At 35.7% G+C, this 14,417-nt stretch overlaps 1 protein-coding gene across 2 annotated transcripts in view; it reads right to left on the bottom strand.

The window, feature by feature from the left end:
• LOC143257187 (uncharacterized) overlaps positions 1 to 14,140 on the bottom strand; it is a 45,854-nt gene extending 31,714 nt beyond the window's left edge. For both annotated transcript variants that reach the window (XR_013031729.1, XM_076515554.1), the window contains exon 1: positions 13,723 to 14,140. Coding sequence is in view for 1 of the 2 variants with exons in the window: in XM_076515554.1 (XP_076371669.1) it covers positions 13,723 to 13,939 (217 nt within the window). In the remaining variant the exon portion in view is untranslated. The remainder of the gene's footprint in view (positions 1 to 13,722) is intronic.
• Positions 14,141 to 14,417: the final 277 nt, after the last annotated feature.

The following is a 14,417-nucleotide window of genomic DNA, read 5'->3' as shown; positions in this document are numbered from 1 at the left end:
TTTTTCACATGACTGTATATTATATATAGTTCAACATCGAAAACAAACAACCACATTCTTATTATGTAAACTTCTATGAAGTCTATGATTTTGTACAATAGTAATGGCCGTCATTGTAATCTTGTTGATTAACGTACTGGACGAATTTATAGAATGCATGATACTGTTACTATCAGTAGCGTCATTCCTGTAGTCGTTGTAGCAGTGATATGCTTCACTCGAGACTGAACTTAAAGTTTCATTAATTTAAGAGCACTGTAGTTAATGTAGTTATTAGTTAGTAATTTACGATATATAAATTGAAGTTTTGTATACAGTGACGGATTCGTTAGTATTAATGTAATGCCGATACGCAAAAATTGCTAACACTGCTACCTGGGGAATAATATTCTTATTGGTGGAATACGACGTTTCATTATCTTCTATTTGCTGTCCAACACCCACCAAAACACACTAATACCAACCAAGTAGCGACTCCCATCTCTTTGGAAAATTTGTTCAGTGGGAGGAACCGAAAACACGTTGACTGTTTCAACAACTTACATTTTAATGTAAAACAATTTAATCAAATTCACAGAATCAAGTTTTCAATGTAGAGATTAATTCTTTATTAATTTCACCGAGGTTAACGAAACCTAATCCACATTGTAAGGATAAGCTTAATCTATAAATCAGAATAATCCAACCTAACCTACTAGTTTTATTGTAACACCATCTTATTATCCAAAATAAGGGAGCTGATGGAATCTGTATTGCAGAATAAAATTGATTTATAATCCATCATAACGTATTATTGTAAAGTAAAACTATCTTATATCAAGTGTAATCAGGATACTCCGCCATAATCTGTTGTTGTAATGTAAAACAATATATTATCAAGTGTAATCAGGATACTCAGCCATAATCTGTTGTTGTATTGTAAAACAATATATTATCAAGTGTAATCAGGATACTCCGTCATAATCTGTTGTTGTAATGTAAAACAATATATTATCAAGTGTAATCAGGATACTCTGCCATAATCTGTTGTTGTAATTTAAAACAATATATTATCAAGTGTAATCAGGATACTCCGCCATAATCTGTTGTTGTATTGTAAAACAATATATTATCAAGTGTAATCAGGATACTCCGCCATAATCTGTTGTTGTAATGTAAAACAATATATTATCAAGTGTAATCAGGATACTCCGCCATTATCTGTTGTTGTAATGTAAAACAATATATTATCAAGTGTAATCAGGATACTCCGCCATAATCTGTTGTTGTAAGGTAAAACAATATATTATCAAGTGTAATCAGGATACTCCGCCATAATCTGTTGTTGTAATGTAAAACAATATATTATCAAGTGTAATCAGGATAATATATCATAATCTATTGTTGTAAGGTAAAACTATCCTATTATAAAATGTAAGGAGGATAATCGCACACTATTAGTTTGAAAGTAAGATTAATTGTGGACTAATTCGGAATAATATTTTGAAACAAACAATGTGAATATTTGTTAAAATCTTTCGAAATTATTTCTTCAACACGACGTCTTTCATTCCTCGTGTGGCAAAACTAAAGTACTGCTCTGACTGGGAAAACGTTTTCTACAAGAATTCGGGTGCCTTCACCAGCAGCGACAAGGATATATTTGAGATTATTTTCAATATATAATTTCATTTTACTGAGTCAGATATTCTCACGAAGGTACACTATGGTGAGCTACGTTAGCCGCCCCTGATCAGATATTCTCACGAAGGTACACTATGGTGAGCTACGTTAGCCGCCCCTGATCAGATATTCTCACGAAGGTACACTATGGTGAGCTACGTTAGCCGCCCCTGATCAGATATTCTCACGAAGGTACACTATGGTGAGCTACGTTAGCCGCCCCTGATCAGATATTCTCACGAAGGTACACTATGGGAGCGACGTTAGCCGTCCCTGATTTTCAATTGGTTTTCACATAAGAGCAAAGCTTCACCACAAGAATCCGAACCAAGGTTTTCGCGTTATAAGTATTCACATTTACCACTGAACCGTTTGGGAAGGAAACAGAATGCAGCTAGTTAAAAGTACCCACCGCCAACTCTTGTACTATTTTAATTCGTATAACGCACTCAAGCTGCAAGGCATGATTTTCTTCCTTTTTTTTTGTTCATAGTGAATGTATTTTGAATAAAGGGTTGAAAACGTGTGATAAAGAGAAAAAAATCGCTTTGTTTTTTAGCTAATACACATGTGCATACTTATAACTTTTTACGTGTCTTACAGGTATTGGAACCTTACATCTTTCAGTCTTATACAGATATGAATAGTTTACCATTTTTCTGTCTGATATAGATATGCGTACTTCACTTTCCCTGTTTTATATATATATGAGTACTTCACTTTCCCTGTTTTATATAGATATGGGTACTTCACTTTTGCTGTCCGATACTTACCTATCAAGCGTCTGTCAAATTCAATACAAATTATTGTGGACAGTGAGCATAAATTTCAAACATAATAAAATTATTTTCGTTTGTTATAAAATTGTTAGTAAGTGAACTGAATAATTGATTTTACGTAACATTCTGACTTGTTTATTGACTATATGTAGCTTTATAACTTGATTTATTGACCTTGTATGGTATTATAACTTGTTTATTGACATATGTAACATAATAACTTGGTTTATTGACCATATTTAACATTATAACTTGATTTTAGTGACCCTGCATAACACTATAACTTGTTTATTGACATATGTAACATAATAACTTGGTTTATTGACCATATTTAACATTATAACTTGATTTTAGTGACCCTGCATAACACTATAACTTGTTTATTCATCTGATATAAAATTATAACTTGGTTTCTTAACCAAATCTAACATTATAACTTGATTTATTGTATCACTAAGGAAACAACAGCTGCACTAATGTCTGGATGTACAACCTAGGAGTGTTTGTTGACTGGGCGTAGCGTTGTGTGTAAACTAATGTCTGGATGTACAACCTAGGAGTGTTTGTTGACTGGGCGTAGCGTTGTGTGTAAACTAATGTCTGGATGTACAACCAAGGAGTGTTGGTTGACTGGGCGTAGCGTTGTGTGTAAACTAATGTCTGGATGTACAACCTAGGAGTGTTTGTTGACTGGGCGTAACGTTGTGTGTAAACTAATGTCTGGATGTACAACTTAGCAGTGTTGGTTGACTGGGCGTAGCGTTGTGTGTAAACTAATGTCTGGATGTACAACCTAGGAGTGTTTGTTGACTGGGCGTAGCGTTGTGTGTAAACTAATGTCTGGATGTACAACCAAGGAGTGTTGGTTGACTGGGCGTAGCGTTGTGTGTAAACTAATGTCTGGATGTACAACCTAGGAGTGTTTGTTGACTGGGCGTAGCGTTGTGTGTAAACTAATGTCTGGATGTACAACCTAGGAGTGTTGGTTGACTGGGCGTAGCGTTGTGTGTAAACTAATGTCTGGATGTACAACTTAGGAGTGTTGTTTGACTGGGCGTAGCGTTGTGTGTAAACTAATGTCTGGATGTACAACCAAGGAGTGTTGGTTGACTGGGCGTAGCGTTGTGTGTAAACTAATGTCTGGATGTACAACCTAGGAGTGTTTGTTGACTGGGCGTAGCGTTGTGTGTAAACTAATTTCTGGATGTACAACCTAGGAGTGTTGGTTGACTGGGCGTAGCGTTGTGTGTAAACTAATGTCTGGATGTACAACCTAGGAGTGTTGATTGACTGGGCGTAGCGTTGTGTGTAAACTAATGTCTGAATGTACAACCTAGGAGTGTTTGTTGACTGGGCGTAGCGTTGTGTGTGAACTAATGTCTGAATGTACAACCTAGGAGTGTTTGTTGACTGAACGTAGCGTTGTGTGTAAACTAATGTCTGGATGTACAACCTAGGAGTGTTAGTTGACTGGGCGTAGCGTTGTGTGTAAACTAATCTCTGGATGTACAACCTAGGAGTGTTGGTTGACTTGGCGTAGCGTTGTGTGTAAACTAATGTCTGGACTATCAATCCGGACTATTGCTACAAAAACATACTCCGCAGATCTATTCATAGGCGCACTTCAAAAAGAATGCTAAATCCCATCATTCAATAAGACAAGAATAGCCCAAACGTTGGCGGTAAGTGTTACTGAATACCTGCCTTTCGTCTAATTTTTCAGTTTAATAACTGTCTATAATTAATGTACATTCCGTAAGATATTGATTGCCCATAAAGTATAGACAGTTCTTGTATCCACAAATAATCCGGTACACAAACAGTTGAATTGAAAGCGTCTAAAGGTCCCATGGGGCTCACATGTACTGCACCGATGATGTTAGTGAGTTAGGCTTATTACAGCCACATTATTCTCAACTCTTTCACTTCTGCTTGGCCCGGCAGGGCCAGGTGGTTAAGGCACTCCACACGTAATCCAAGGGTCGAGGGTTCGAATCTCCATCACCCCAAACATACTCGCCTTTTCAGCAGTGGAAGCGTTATAATGTGATGTTCAGTCCCACTGTTTGCTGGTAATAGAGTTGCTCTCGTCTTACACTGCTAAATTAGAGACAGCTAGCGCAGATAGCCCTTGTGTAGCTTTGTGCGAAATTCAAAAACAAACAAACTTGTGTCAACTAATATATATCACCAACGGAGTTCTTTCAATAGTTCGGAACGTTTTATCAACCACCATGAAGAGAGAGCATTCTTTTTCAAACTTCTCATCAGTTTTAGCTAAATAACGAAATATTAAAACATGCTCCTTTTTGTATGGCTGACAATACACCTAACATTAGAAGAGTTATTTTTCTACAAATGTGACAGAGAAATTAGTTCAATGTGCTTTTATTTTTTCTTGTACTGGGCATAGCCTAGTAATCAGCATGTCGAGCTGCGAAGTATAAGGTTCGACCCATAACATGGTGCTGAACGCATCCGCATGTTCGTATTAGGATGTTATAAGTGTGACATTTAATTCCTCCATTTCGTTAAAGACAGCGATTCAGGCGACATTTGCTGCAAACCAACTGCCTTCTGGTCAGGAAATTTAAACTCGGGATAACTGCGTGAATTTTAGTGTTTGGATTACGGCCAAAAAACACCAATAACAATGAAGAGTCAGTTTTATAACATTGCATACTCTAAGCTGGATTGATACATTAAATTAGCTGCATTAATTACTGTGTTATTTTTCATTTCTGTGCTTAACATATTTCACAAGTGGATTTACTATCAAACGGTCAAGTTTCATCTTGAATGGTGAATTTTATTATCAGATTTATGGCTAGTTCCTAGTTTAACTGATTATTTTGTATGTAAAAATGAGGAGATTTGGTGAGAGATTTGTTCAGTTAATCAATAAAACATACAAGTTTTATAATATTTAAAGAGCAGTGTCACGTTATTTTAGGATTATCTCGGCCAACAACATGGTTGTATTATATACTGTCAACTGTATCCAGAACTCTTTCAGACACTAAGATTACAATCAAAGGTTACAAACTGGTTTTAATTTGATTGTCATCTTGTATCTTTGAAAGCTTTATTCTAAACAGCTTTATAAAAACTTAGCGCACTTTCTAATCTATGTGATTTTTCAGTCGTGCAATAGCGGTATGTGCAATTAAACTGAACTATGAAATCTACTAAATAGCGTCTTTATGTTAATAGCTGGAACAGTGTAATAGAAAATAAATAAATAAAAACATTTATCATTTATAACATACCTTGTTATCCATTAACCCTTGTCCTATCGTATCTGGTAAAATTGACTAGTAACTTAAAGAAAAGAATGAGAAAATATCGTCTGCCAGTTGATGTGACAGTTATTTTCAAATCACAGGTAATGAGTTAGAGTTCTTGTAGAGTTAAAGACAGAATTCCTGCACTATTATTTGTACATATAATTGTTCTCGGTGTGGACGAGATAACAGTGAAAACACGCGATTACAATGAGGGAAACAGAGTTCTCTGCTGGACAATATAGTCAGGCATATGGAACTGTAATATTGACAACAAAGATAATGGGACGTAGTTTGAAAGGGGAATCACTTCAAATCAACAAATCTCTGCATATTAAACTACTTTAGCTGAGTGCTACTAAAAATGTAAATCGGTAAAACGTTCAGTAGACAGGATAAGTTTCAGTAATTTAGTTACATCACAGAATAATATAAAAATAGTGTTGGTAGGCCTAATACGAACTAATATGATTTTCATTAAAATAATTACATTGCTTGAAAGCCTAAAAACCAACTCCCCCTGCAGCCATGTGTTATTACTTTCATCACTGAAAAGACAATAAATAGGTGCAGTGTAAATATAGTGGCTACAAATTTAACACTTATTTAATTACTGGATTCTACTATATAATTAGTATAGAAGATAACACTAGGCGATATTGATTAGGTGTTTTCCCTCTAGTCATTAAGCCTACACTGAGGGACGTTAGTGCAAGTAACTCTTGAGTAGCTTTGTGCAAATATCCTATATAAACAAACAGAAAAGTAAATCTATAGAAATAAGAAAAGACGCCTTCTAGCATTTTTCCGCATTAATATATGTATCTAAGTATTCGTATTATGGTACGTAGACAACGGTCAACTGGAAATTTAATGGAACTAACTAATTTTTTACATGCACATGGTATTCATTGCTTTGATACTTATTAACAAAGACCAAATGTTCACAGTAAACTTTCTTCAGAAACACGATTCTTGGTTAAGCTAACTCTCGAATAATGAGTGCTTTACATTTAATTTTATCAGTCTTTGATCGAACAGTTATTAACTGAGGTTGACCATGTCAAAGCATGCTCTTCCTTATGTTATGTATTGAACCATATAATTGGCATGACCAGGTTGTTAAGGTACTTTACTTGCAGTTTGAGGGTCGCGTGTTCGAATCTCCGTCCCACCAATCATTATAGCTGTGGAGGCTTTAAAATGGGACGGTAAATCCACTATTCGTTGGTAAAAGAGTAGCCCAAGAGTTGGCATGGGTGGTGATGACTAGCTGCCTTCTATCTAGTCTTTCACTGCTAAATTGGCTATCGCTAGAGAAGATAACCTTGTGTAGCTTTGCGCGATTTTCAAAACAAACAAACAATCTTAGCCTGCCCTCAAAGTTTCACCGATAAGGCGACAGTCGCGGAGAACCAGGTTCGATACTCTTGATGTGTAGTCCTGTGATTACCAACCAACCAAAACTTCTAAGCCCTAATAACAAAATGGTATCGAACTCCGAACTTTCAGATTAAGCTTCTCTTAAAAAGAGCTTAATTCAGATTTTTGGTCAGGGGCGAATCCAGGATATTCATACAGGGAGAATAGAGTGATTATTAATCAGTTGCTCGCTGTAAACACGCTCATCTCGAGCGTTTGATACACAACAGTACCACTTTGTAATTTTTTATACGTTTGATTTTTGTTAAAAATGTTCTTTTATCAGTATTATTTCTAAATTCAGAATTATAAGGTAGATGTGCTCTTATTTAGCTAAAATAAAATCAGACTTGGGGTGAGTATTACATATCACATGACCACTATAGCGAGCACAGCTAATATCCGTCTCTACTGCTAACATCATAAGATAAGCGTGTGCTATTCACGACACGAGTCCACAGCTAAAGCTCACTTATTTTTTCGTTTCAGTATGTTTAAAATAACCTTTTAAAACTAACTTATATTTTGAACGCCAATAGAATTTACGTTAGAAGATGCATACAGTTGTGCAGACATTGTAAAACCTGCATATCTATTTTTACTTCGTAACTCGAAACTCCAAAGTTTCTGACGGAATTTTGCTTTTATTTTGATAACCGGAAAAAAGTGTCGTATTGCACTTTGTACATAGCTAGTGATGTAATTACATATTTATGGAGGAGCGCTCGTATAAAGTGTTAAAATATACTATGATTAGAGTTACTTCTGTCTGTTATAGAGGGTAAAATGTACCCTGATTATAGTTACTTGCGTCTGTTATTTGGAGAAAAATGTATCCTGATTAGAGTTACTTGTGTGTGTTATAGAGAGTAAAAAGTTACATACGTACTTTAAATTAAAGAACCCATTAGTTATCTGTGGTTATTGTAGAGATTAAACAGTTACAAAATGTATTTCAACTTAAAGAACTCAAGTATTACTTGTGGGAAAACTGTGATCCTAGAAACCACAAATCTTTCGAGTGTATAAAAACATATATAAACTGAGCTTCCTGTGTTCGAGCGTAAACAAGGCCCTTTGACATTTCACGAGCGATAGATTAGTTTGAAATATCGTGGGATTTTCAGTAGTGTTATTAACAATGGTACGGACTTAGATTTTGAACGACGAATTCCTGCATTATAATAATTACCATCTTATTATTTGACGCAAAATGGATCAGAATTAAAGACTTATAAATTATTTAATATAATTCTATATAATAAAATGACTAGAACGTCACAAGTCGATATGACACAAGAAAAAGATAACTTATAGCATGCATTAATTTGTAAGTAAAGTAAAGTAAACTCTTGCCGAAAACGAAACTTTCGGCCGTAATCCCATTACCTAACAAAGGTGGAGCAGCTTTGGAGATTTGGAACAGTCATATATCGAAGAAATCGAAACGCACAATGCAACGTAATCTCTATATGTACAAAAATTAATAGCAAGAACGAAAGATGGAGTGTGCTATTACTTGAAGTAATATACATTGAAAAACAGAAACTCATAGAAATTATCAACTGAATTTATGTATGGAGAGTAATGCTTGTTCTCTATGCCTAAATCTACAGTGAAGTAGCCTTCTGCTTGTTACAGAAAAAACATAAAATTTTACAATAAATAGTAAGTGAATTAGAGAAACTTGACTTTATATTCCAATGTAGGTGATTAGTCAAAAAGAAAAGGAAAAAAAAACAACAAATAGTGGATCTCCTTCATTTCCACGGTTTATTGAAAACCACATTCAGCGTGTACAAACGAGTTATATATGTAATAAATGTCAACCCTTACCCTCTTTACTTCTAGCACTTAGAGTAAACAAACATTAAAATGAATAACTTCCCTGGTGTGGGAATATGGCGATCTCTAGAAATGCTGAAAGTAATTCATATAAATCTTAGTGCATGCGCTCTTTCCACTTTGCTCAAGAAGACTTGAATATGTTTCGAATATTAGATATGTATATAGTTATTCTACCTATAAAACACCATTTTACTGTGGAAAGCACAACTATCGGGTTTTGAGTTTAACGTAGTAGCGGTCACAACATTATATTTTCATCCACTATTTCGTTTAGCCACGTGCAACCACTACTAAAATAAAGATCCTACAAATCTGATAAGTGGCCCTCTTCTTTCTTTTGTTTTATGTCTCGTATATTAATTTTGTTTACAAAGTGTAATTGAAAATCAAAAAACTGCATTATACTTTTTGTACGCCTGCAATAGTTTTTTTTACAATATTTCAATAAAAGTCATAAATTTATAACTTCCTCTGAGCCATGATGTCAACATATTCTATAAAATTAAGCCCTAGATGTAACAAAGGAAAACAGCGTGGGCTTTCTTGTAATGGTGTTTCAGACGCTATGGTTAGCATGTTGGTCCGCAGTTCGCGTTTTGTTTTCAAAATGACACAAAATCAAATTTGGCGGAGGGTGTTGTTAGCTAGCTCTCTTTCTTCTTTCTGCACACAATTTAAACACTTTTTAATGAACATATTTAGTTGAAGTACTGTGGTACGTGAAAATAAAAAAAAGTTAATTTATATATTCATTTTTATTTATATAATTTTAATTTATAAACTTAAATATTAATCATATCTTTTGATATCTTCACCAGAAAGTACGGGTGTGGCCCATGGTTAACTTAGCGGATTATGAATCCGACAGTCGATAGTTCTCTTATCTTATTATAATATATACAGTCATGTGAAAAAGTTTGAACACCCAATGAAAGCCTGTGTATGTTTGTAACAATTTTGGATAAATGGATATTTAATCTCAATTTTAACAATACTGAGATATTATAGGAATATAACTAAACAATTAAAACTGAAGAAAAGACTTTTCAAGATCTTCTGCAAATGTAATTCTACAAAAATACATATTCTAACTGAGAAAAAGTTAGGACACCCCTACATTTATACCCACTTAAAATGGTTCAACTCACACACAGATCGTTACTCAGTATTGTGAATGAGGCTTGCTCAGTCTAAACCTCAGGCATTTAATTTGGTGTGCTCCTGACTGTTGAAGTGAGAGTGAGCACCATGGTGAGAGCAAAAGAGCTGTCTGAAGCCATCAGAAAAAAAATTGTAGCAACTTATGAGTCTGGTAAGGGATTTAAAATCATCCCAAAAGATTTTTAAATCAGCCATTCCACTGTCCGGAAAATATTCAAAAATTGGAGGGCTTTCAAAACAACTGCCAACATGCCCAGGTGGTCTGGTCCTCCAAGCAAGTTCACCCTGAGAGCAGACCGCAAGATGCTTAAAGAGGTCTCCAAAACCTTAAAATGTCATCACAGGACCTACAGCAGACTTTGACTACTGTTGATGTGAAAGTGCATACCTCTACAATCAGAAAGAGAATGCACAAGTGTAACTTGCATGGGAGGTGTGCAAGGAGGAAACATTTGCTCTGTAAGAGAAACATCAAGACCAGACTGAAGTTTGCCAGAGAGAATGTAGACAAAGACCAGGACTTCTGGAATAACGTTTTTTGGACAGATTAGTCCAAAATTAAATTATTTGGACACCAGAACAAAGGACATGTTTGACGTAAACCAAATACAGCATTCCAGAAAAAAACCTCATACCAACTGTAAAGCATAGAGGTGGATGTGTCATGGTTTAGGGCTTCTTTGCTGCAGCGAAACCTGGACAGCTCACAATCATAGAATCCACCATGAATTCTACTGTGTATCAGTGCTTGAGGAACATGTGAGTCCATCTGTGAGAAAATTAAAGCTGAAGCGGAACTGGAGCCTGCAACACGACAATGACCCAAAACATACCAGTAAATCCACCAAAGTTTGGCTGAAAACTAAGAAATAGAGAGTTCTGGAATGGCTGAGTCAAAGCCCATATCTTAATTTCATTGAGATACTGTGGAGTGACTTGAAACGGGCTGTGCATGCAAGAAACCCCTCAAACATCTCACAGCTGACAGAATTCTGTATTGAGGAGTGAGGCAAACTTTCTTCAGACCGATGTCAACGTCTGGTAGATGGCTACAAGAAACGTCTTACTGCAGTTATTTCAGTCAAAGGGCGTAACACTAGCTATTAGGAGGTAGGGTGTTCTAACCTTTTCCTCAGTTAGAATATGCATTTTTGTAGAATTACATTTACAAAAGATCTTGAAAAGTCTTTTCTTCAATTTTGATTGTTTAGTTATATTCCTATAATCTCTCAGTATTGTCGAAATTGAGATTAAATATCTATATATCCAAACATGTTACAAAAATACACAGGCTTTCATAGGGTGTCCTAACTTTTTCACATGACTGTATATTATGTATAGTTCAACATCGAAAACAAACAACCACATTCTTATTATGTAAACTTCTATGAAGTCTATGAAATTTGTACTGTAGTAATGGCCGTCATTGTAATCTTGTTGCTTAACGTACTGGACGAATTTATAGAATGCATGATACTGTTACTATCAGTAGCGTCATTCCTGTAGTCGTTGTAGCAGTGATATGCTTCACTCGAGACTGAACTTAATGTAATGTACGATACATAAATTGAAGTTTTGTATACAGTGACGGATTCGTTAGTATTAATGTAATGCCGATACGCAAAAATTGCTAACACTGTTGCCTGCGGAATAATATTCTTATTGGTGGAATACGACGTTTGATTATCTTTTATTTGCTGTCCAACACCCACCAAAACACACTAATACCAACCAAGTAGCGGCTCCGATCTCTTTGGAAAGGCCCGGCATGGCCAAGCGTGTTAAGGCGTTCGACTCGTAATCCGAAGGTCGCGGGTTCGAATCCCGGTCGCACCAAACATGCTCGCCCTCCCAGCCGTGGGGGCGTTATAACGTGACGGTCAATCCCACTATTCGTTGGTAAAAGAGTAGTCCAAGAGTTGGTGGTAGGTGCTGATGACTAGCTGCCTTCCCTCTAGTCTTACACTGCTAAATTAGGGACGGCTAGCGCAGATAGTCCTCGAGTAGCTTTGCGCGAAATTGAAAACAAACAAACAAACAAACTCCGATCTCTTTAGAAAATTTGTTCAGTGGGAGGAACCGAAAACAGGTTGACTGTTTCAACAAATTACATTTTAATGTAAAACAATTTAATCAAAATAACCGAATCAGGTTTTCAATGTGAAGATTAATTCTTTATTAATTTCAAACATAATAAAATTATTTTCGTTTGTTATAAAACCGTAAATAAATTAAACTGACTAATTGACCTTGACTAATTGAACATTATACCTTGTTCATTGACAATCTGCATATTTGTCAATCCACAAATAAACATTGAAATTGAAAAATCATTTAAAACTTTGTTTTACTAGAAACAATGAAACACCAACTAAAACTTTGTTTTACTAGAACCAATGAAAAAAGCAGCTAAAATTTTGTTTTACTAAAAACAATGAAAAAATCATCTGATACTTTGTTTTACTAGAAACAATGAAAAAAATCATTTAAAACTTTGTTTTACTAGAAACAACGAAAACATCAGCTAGAACTTTGTTTCACTAAAAATAATGAAAAAAATCATCTAAAACTTTGTTTTACTTGAACCAATGAAAAAATCATTTGAAACTTTGTTTCACTAAAAACAATGAAAAAATCAACTAACACTTTGTTTCATTAGAAACAATGAAAAATCATCTAAAACTTTGTTTTACTGGAAACAATGGAAAAAGCAGTTCAAACTTAGCTTTACAAGAAACGGTAAAATACAGTTAAAGTTATCTTTATCAGACACAATGAAAAAGAAAATCAACTGAACTTAGCTTTATCGGACGCGGTAAGGGGACGAGAGTGATTTATTGTAGATCCATTGTCCGTTATTTTAACCATTGGGCCACGCTCCACCTGTATATATTAATTTAGCGACGCAAAAGCATATACACTTACGTCAACAAGTAGATATAACGTATTTTAAAGTTTTCTTATTACGACCATAAGTTCTTACTATTTATTTAGTTGGTTATTAAAGCGGCGAGACTAAATTGTTTAGACAGTTTAGGACTGGATAACGTCTCGATCATGGACCACCTTACGCAGTTTATGTAGATGTAATCAGAAAGTAAATACCTTAGAAACAAACTTTGTTTAAGTCAAGCCTAGATTCTGGTTCTGTATAGGTTTCCAGTTTTCATTTTTGTAATGCTAGTAAAAATACAGAAATTTCGGTTAAGAGTCGCACATAACTCTTAAGATTAAACCAGCTCAAATACCGCGGTAAATATTAATTCAAATAAGGATTTTTTAGGAAAATGCCAATAAGGAGTCGAACCTCGTTGTTTATTGGTGTATTTTCATTCTTTAGACACTTGTTTATTGGCTTGCATGTATTCTTGTAACTCAGAAAAGGAGGGTTTACTGCTTACACTGCATAACTGCGGAGCTAACAGGAAACAGCCGATTTAGAAGGGCATGTCAATTGTACGTGTATATTACTGATTTAATTATCTTGATATGCTACCAAGTAAAGCTGTAGTTTATAGTCAGGACACTTCTTACAAATGAGAAAACTTAGTTGCCCTAAAACTCACCAATCTGAGGAACATCGTATTGTTGAGATCCGCGCCGTTCTCTGACGAATAATTTGGCATTCGACGTTTTTCGCTCTCTGATGGTTGTAGGAGCCCAAAGGTCAAGGATTGCTGGTGGCTGGCGTTGCTGCTTGGCTGGTGGAGAGAGGTCAAAAGAGGCTCTGTTTAAAGTAAGTGCCGTGGCCATCAACAGCAATGGTAATAACGATCTTTCCATTGTGCCCGGTGTGCACGCACTGATAGGTATGTGTGGTGGCTAAGCTATGTTCGGCGTCCGTTTCTCAATGAAACGCTCCACGTCCCGCCTCTTCTGGCAGGTGCTGTCGGGGTTTCTAATGCGCCTGCGTCTGTCAGAAAACTACAGGTAATGACAGCCGCGGACGGGATGAGCTGGCGTTAACAACTTCTTTTGTAAACATACCCTGTTTATGTCTTACAGTGCGTGTCTTACTTTAATTTCGTAGCTATTTTCTGTCATCTGCTTTGCAAGTTTCCTTATAATAAAATCTTTTTTTTTGTGTCTTAGAGACAATGCAGCTTCTATTTTTTCCGAGCCAAAAGAAAGCCTCATAACTTCATCCTACTTTCGCCCACACACATTATGTCAGCCATTGATGTAAAGGTGACGCACACGCAGCATGCAGTGTTCATCGTCCGCTCACGTACATGCGTGTTTGGTTCGCAAGCTATTAACA

This window comes from Tachypleus tridentatus, chromosome 7 (assembly GCF_004210375.1).
Source record: "Tachypleus tridentatus isolate NWPU-2018 chromosome 7, ASM421037v1, whole genome shotgun sequence".
In the NCBI taxonomy this organism is placed as follows: Eukaryota; Metazoa; Arthropoda; class Merostomata; order Xiphosura; family Limulidae; genus Tachypleus; species Tachypleus tridentatus.
This window is presented reverse-complemented; position numbering and strand designations above follow the sequence as displayed.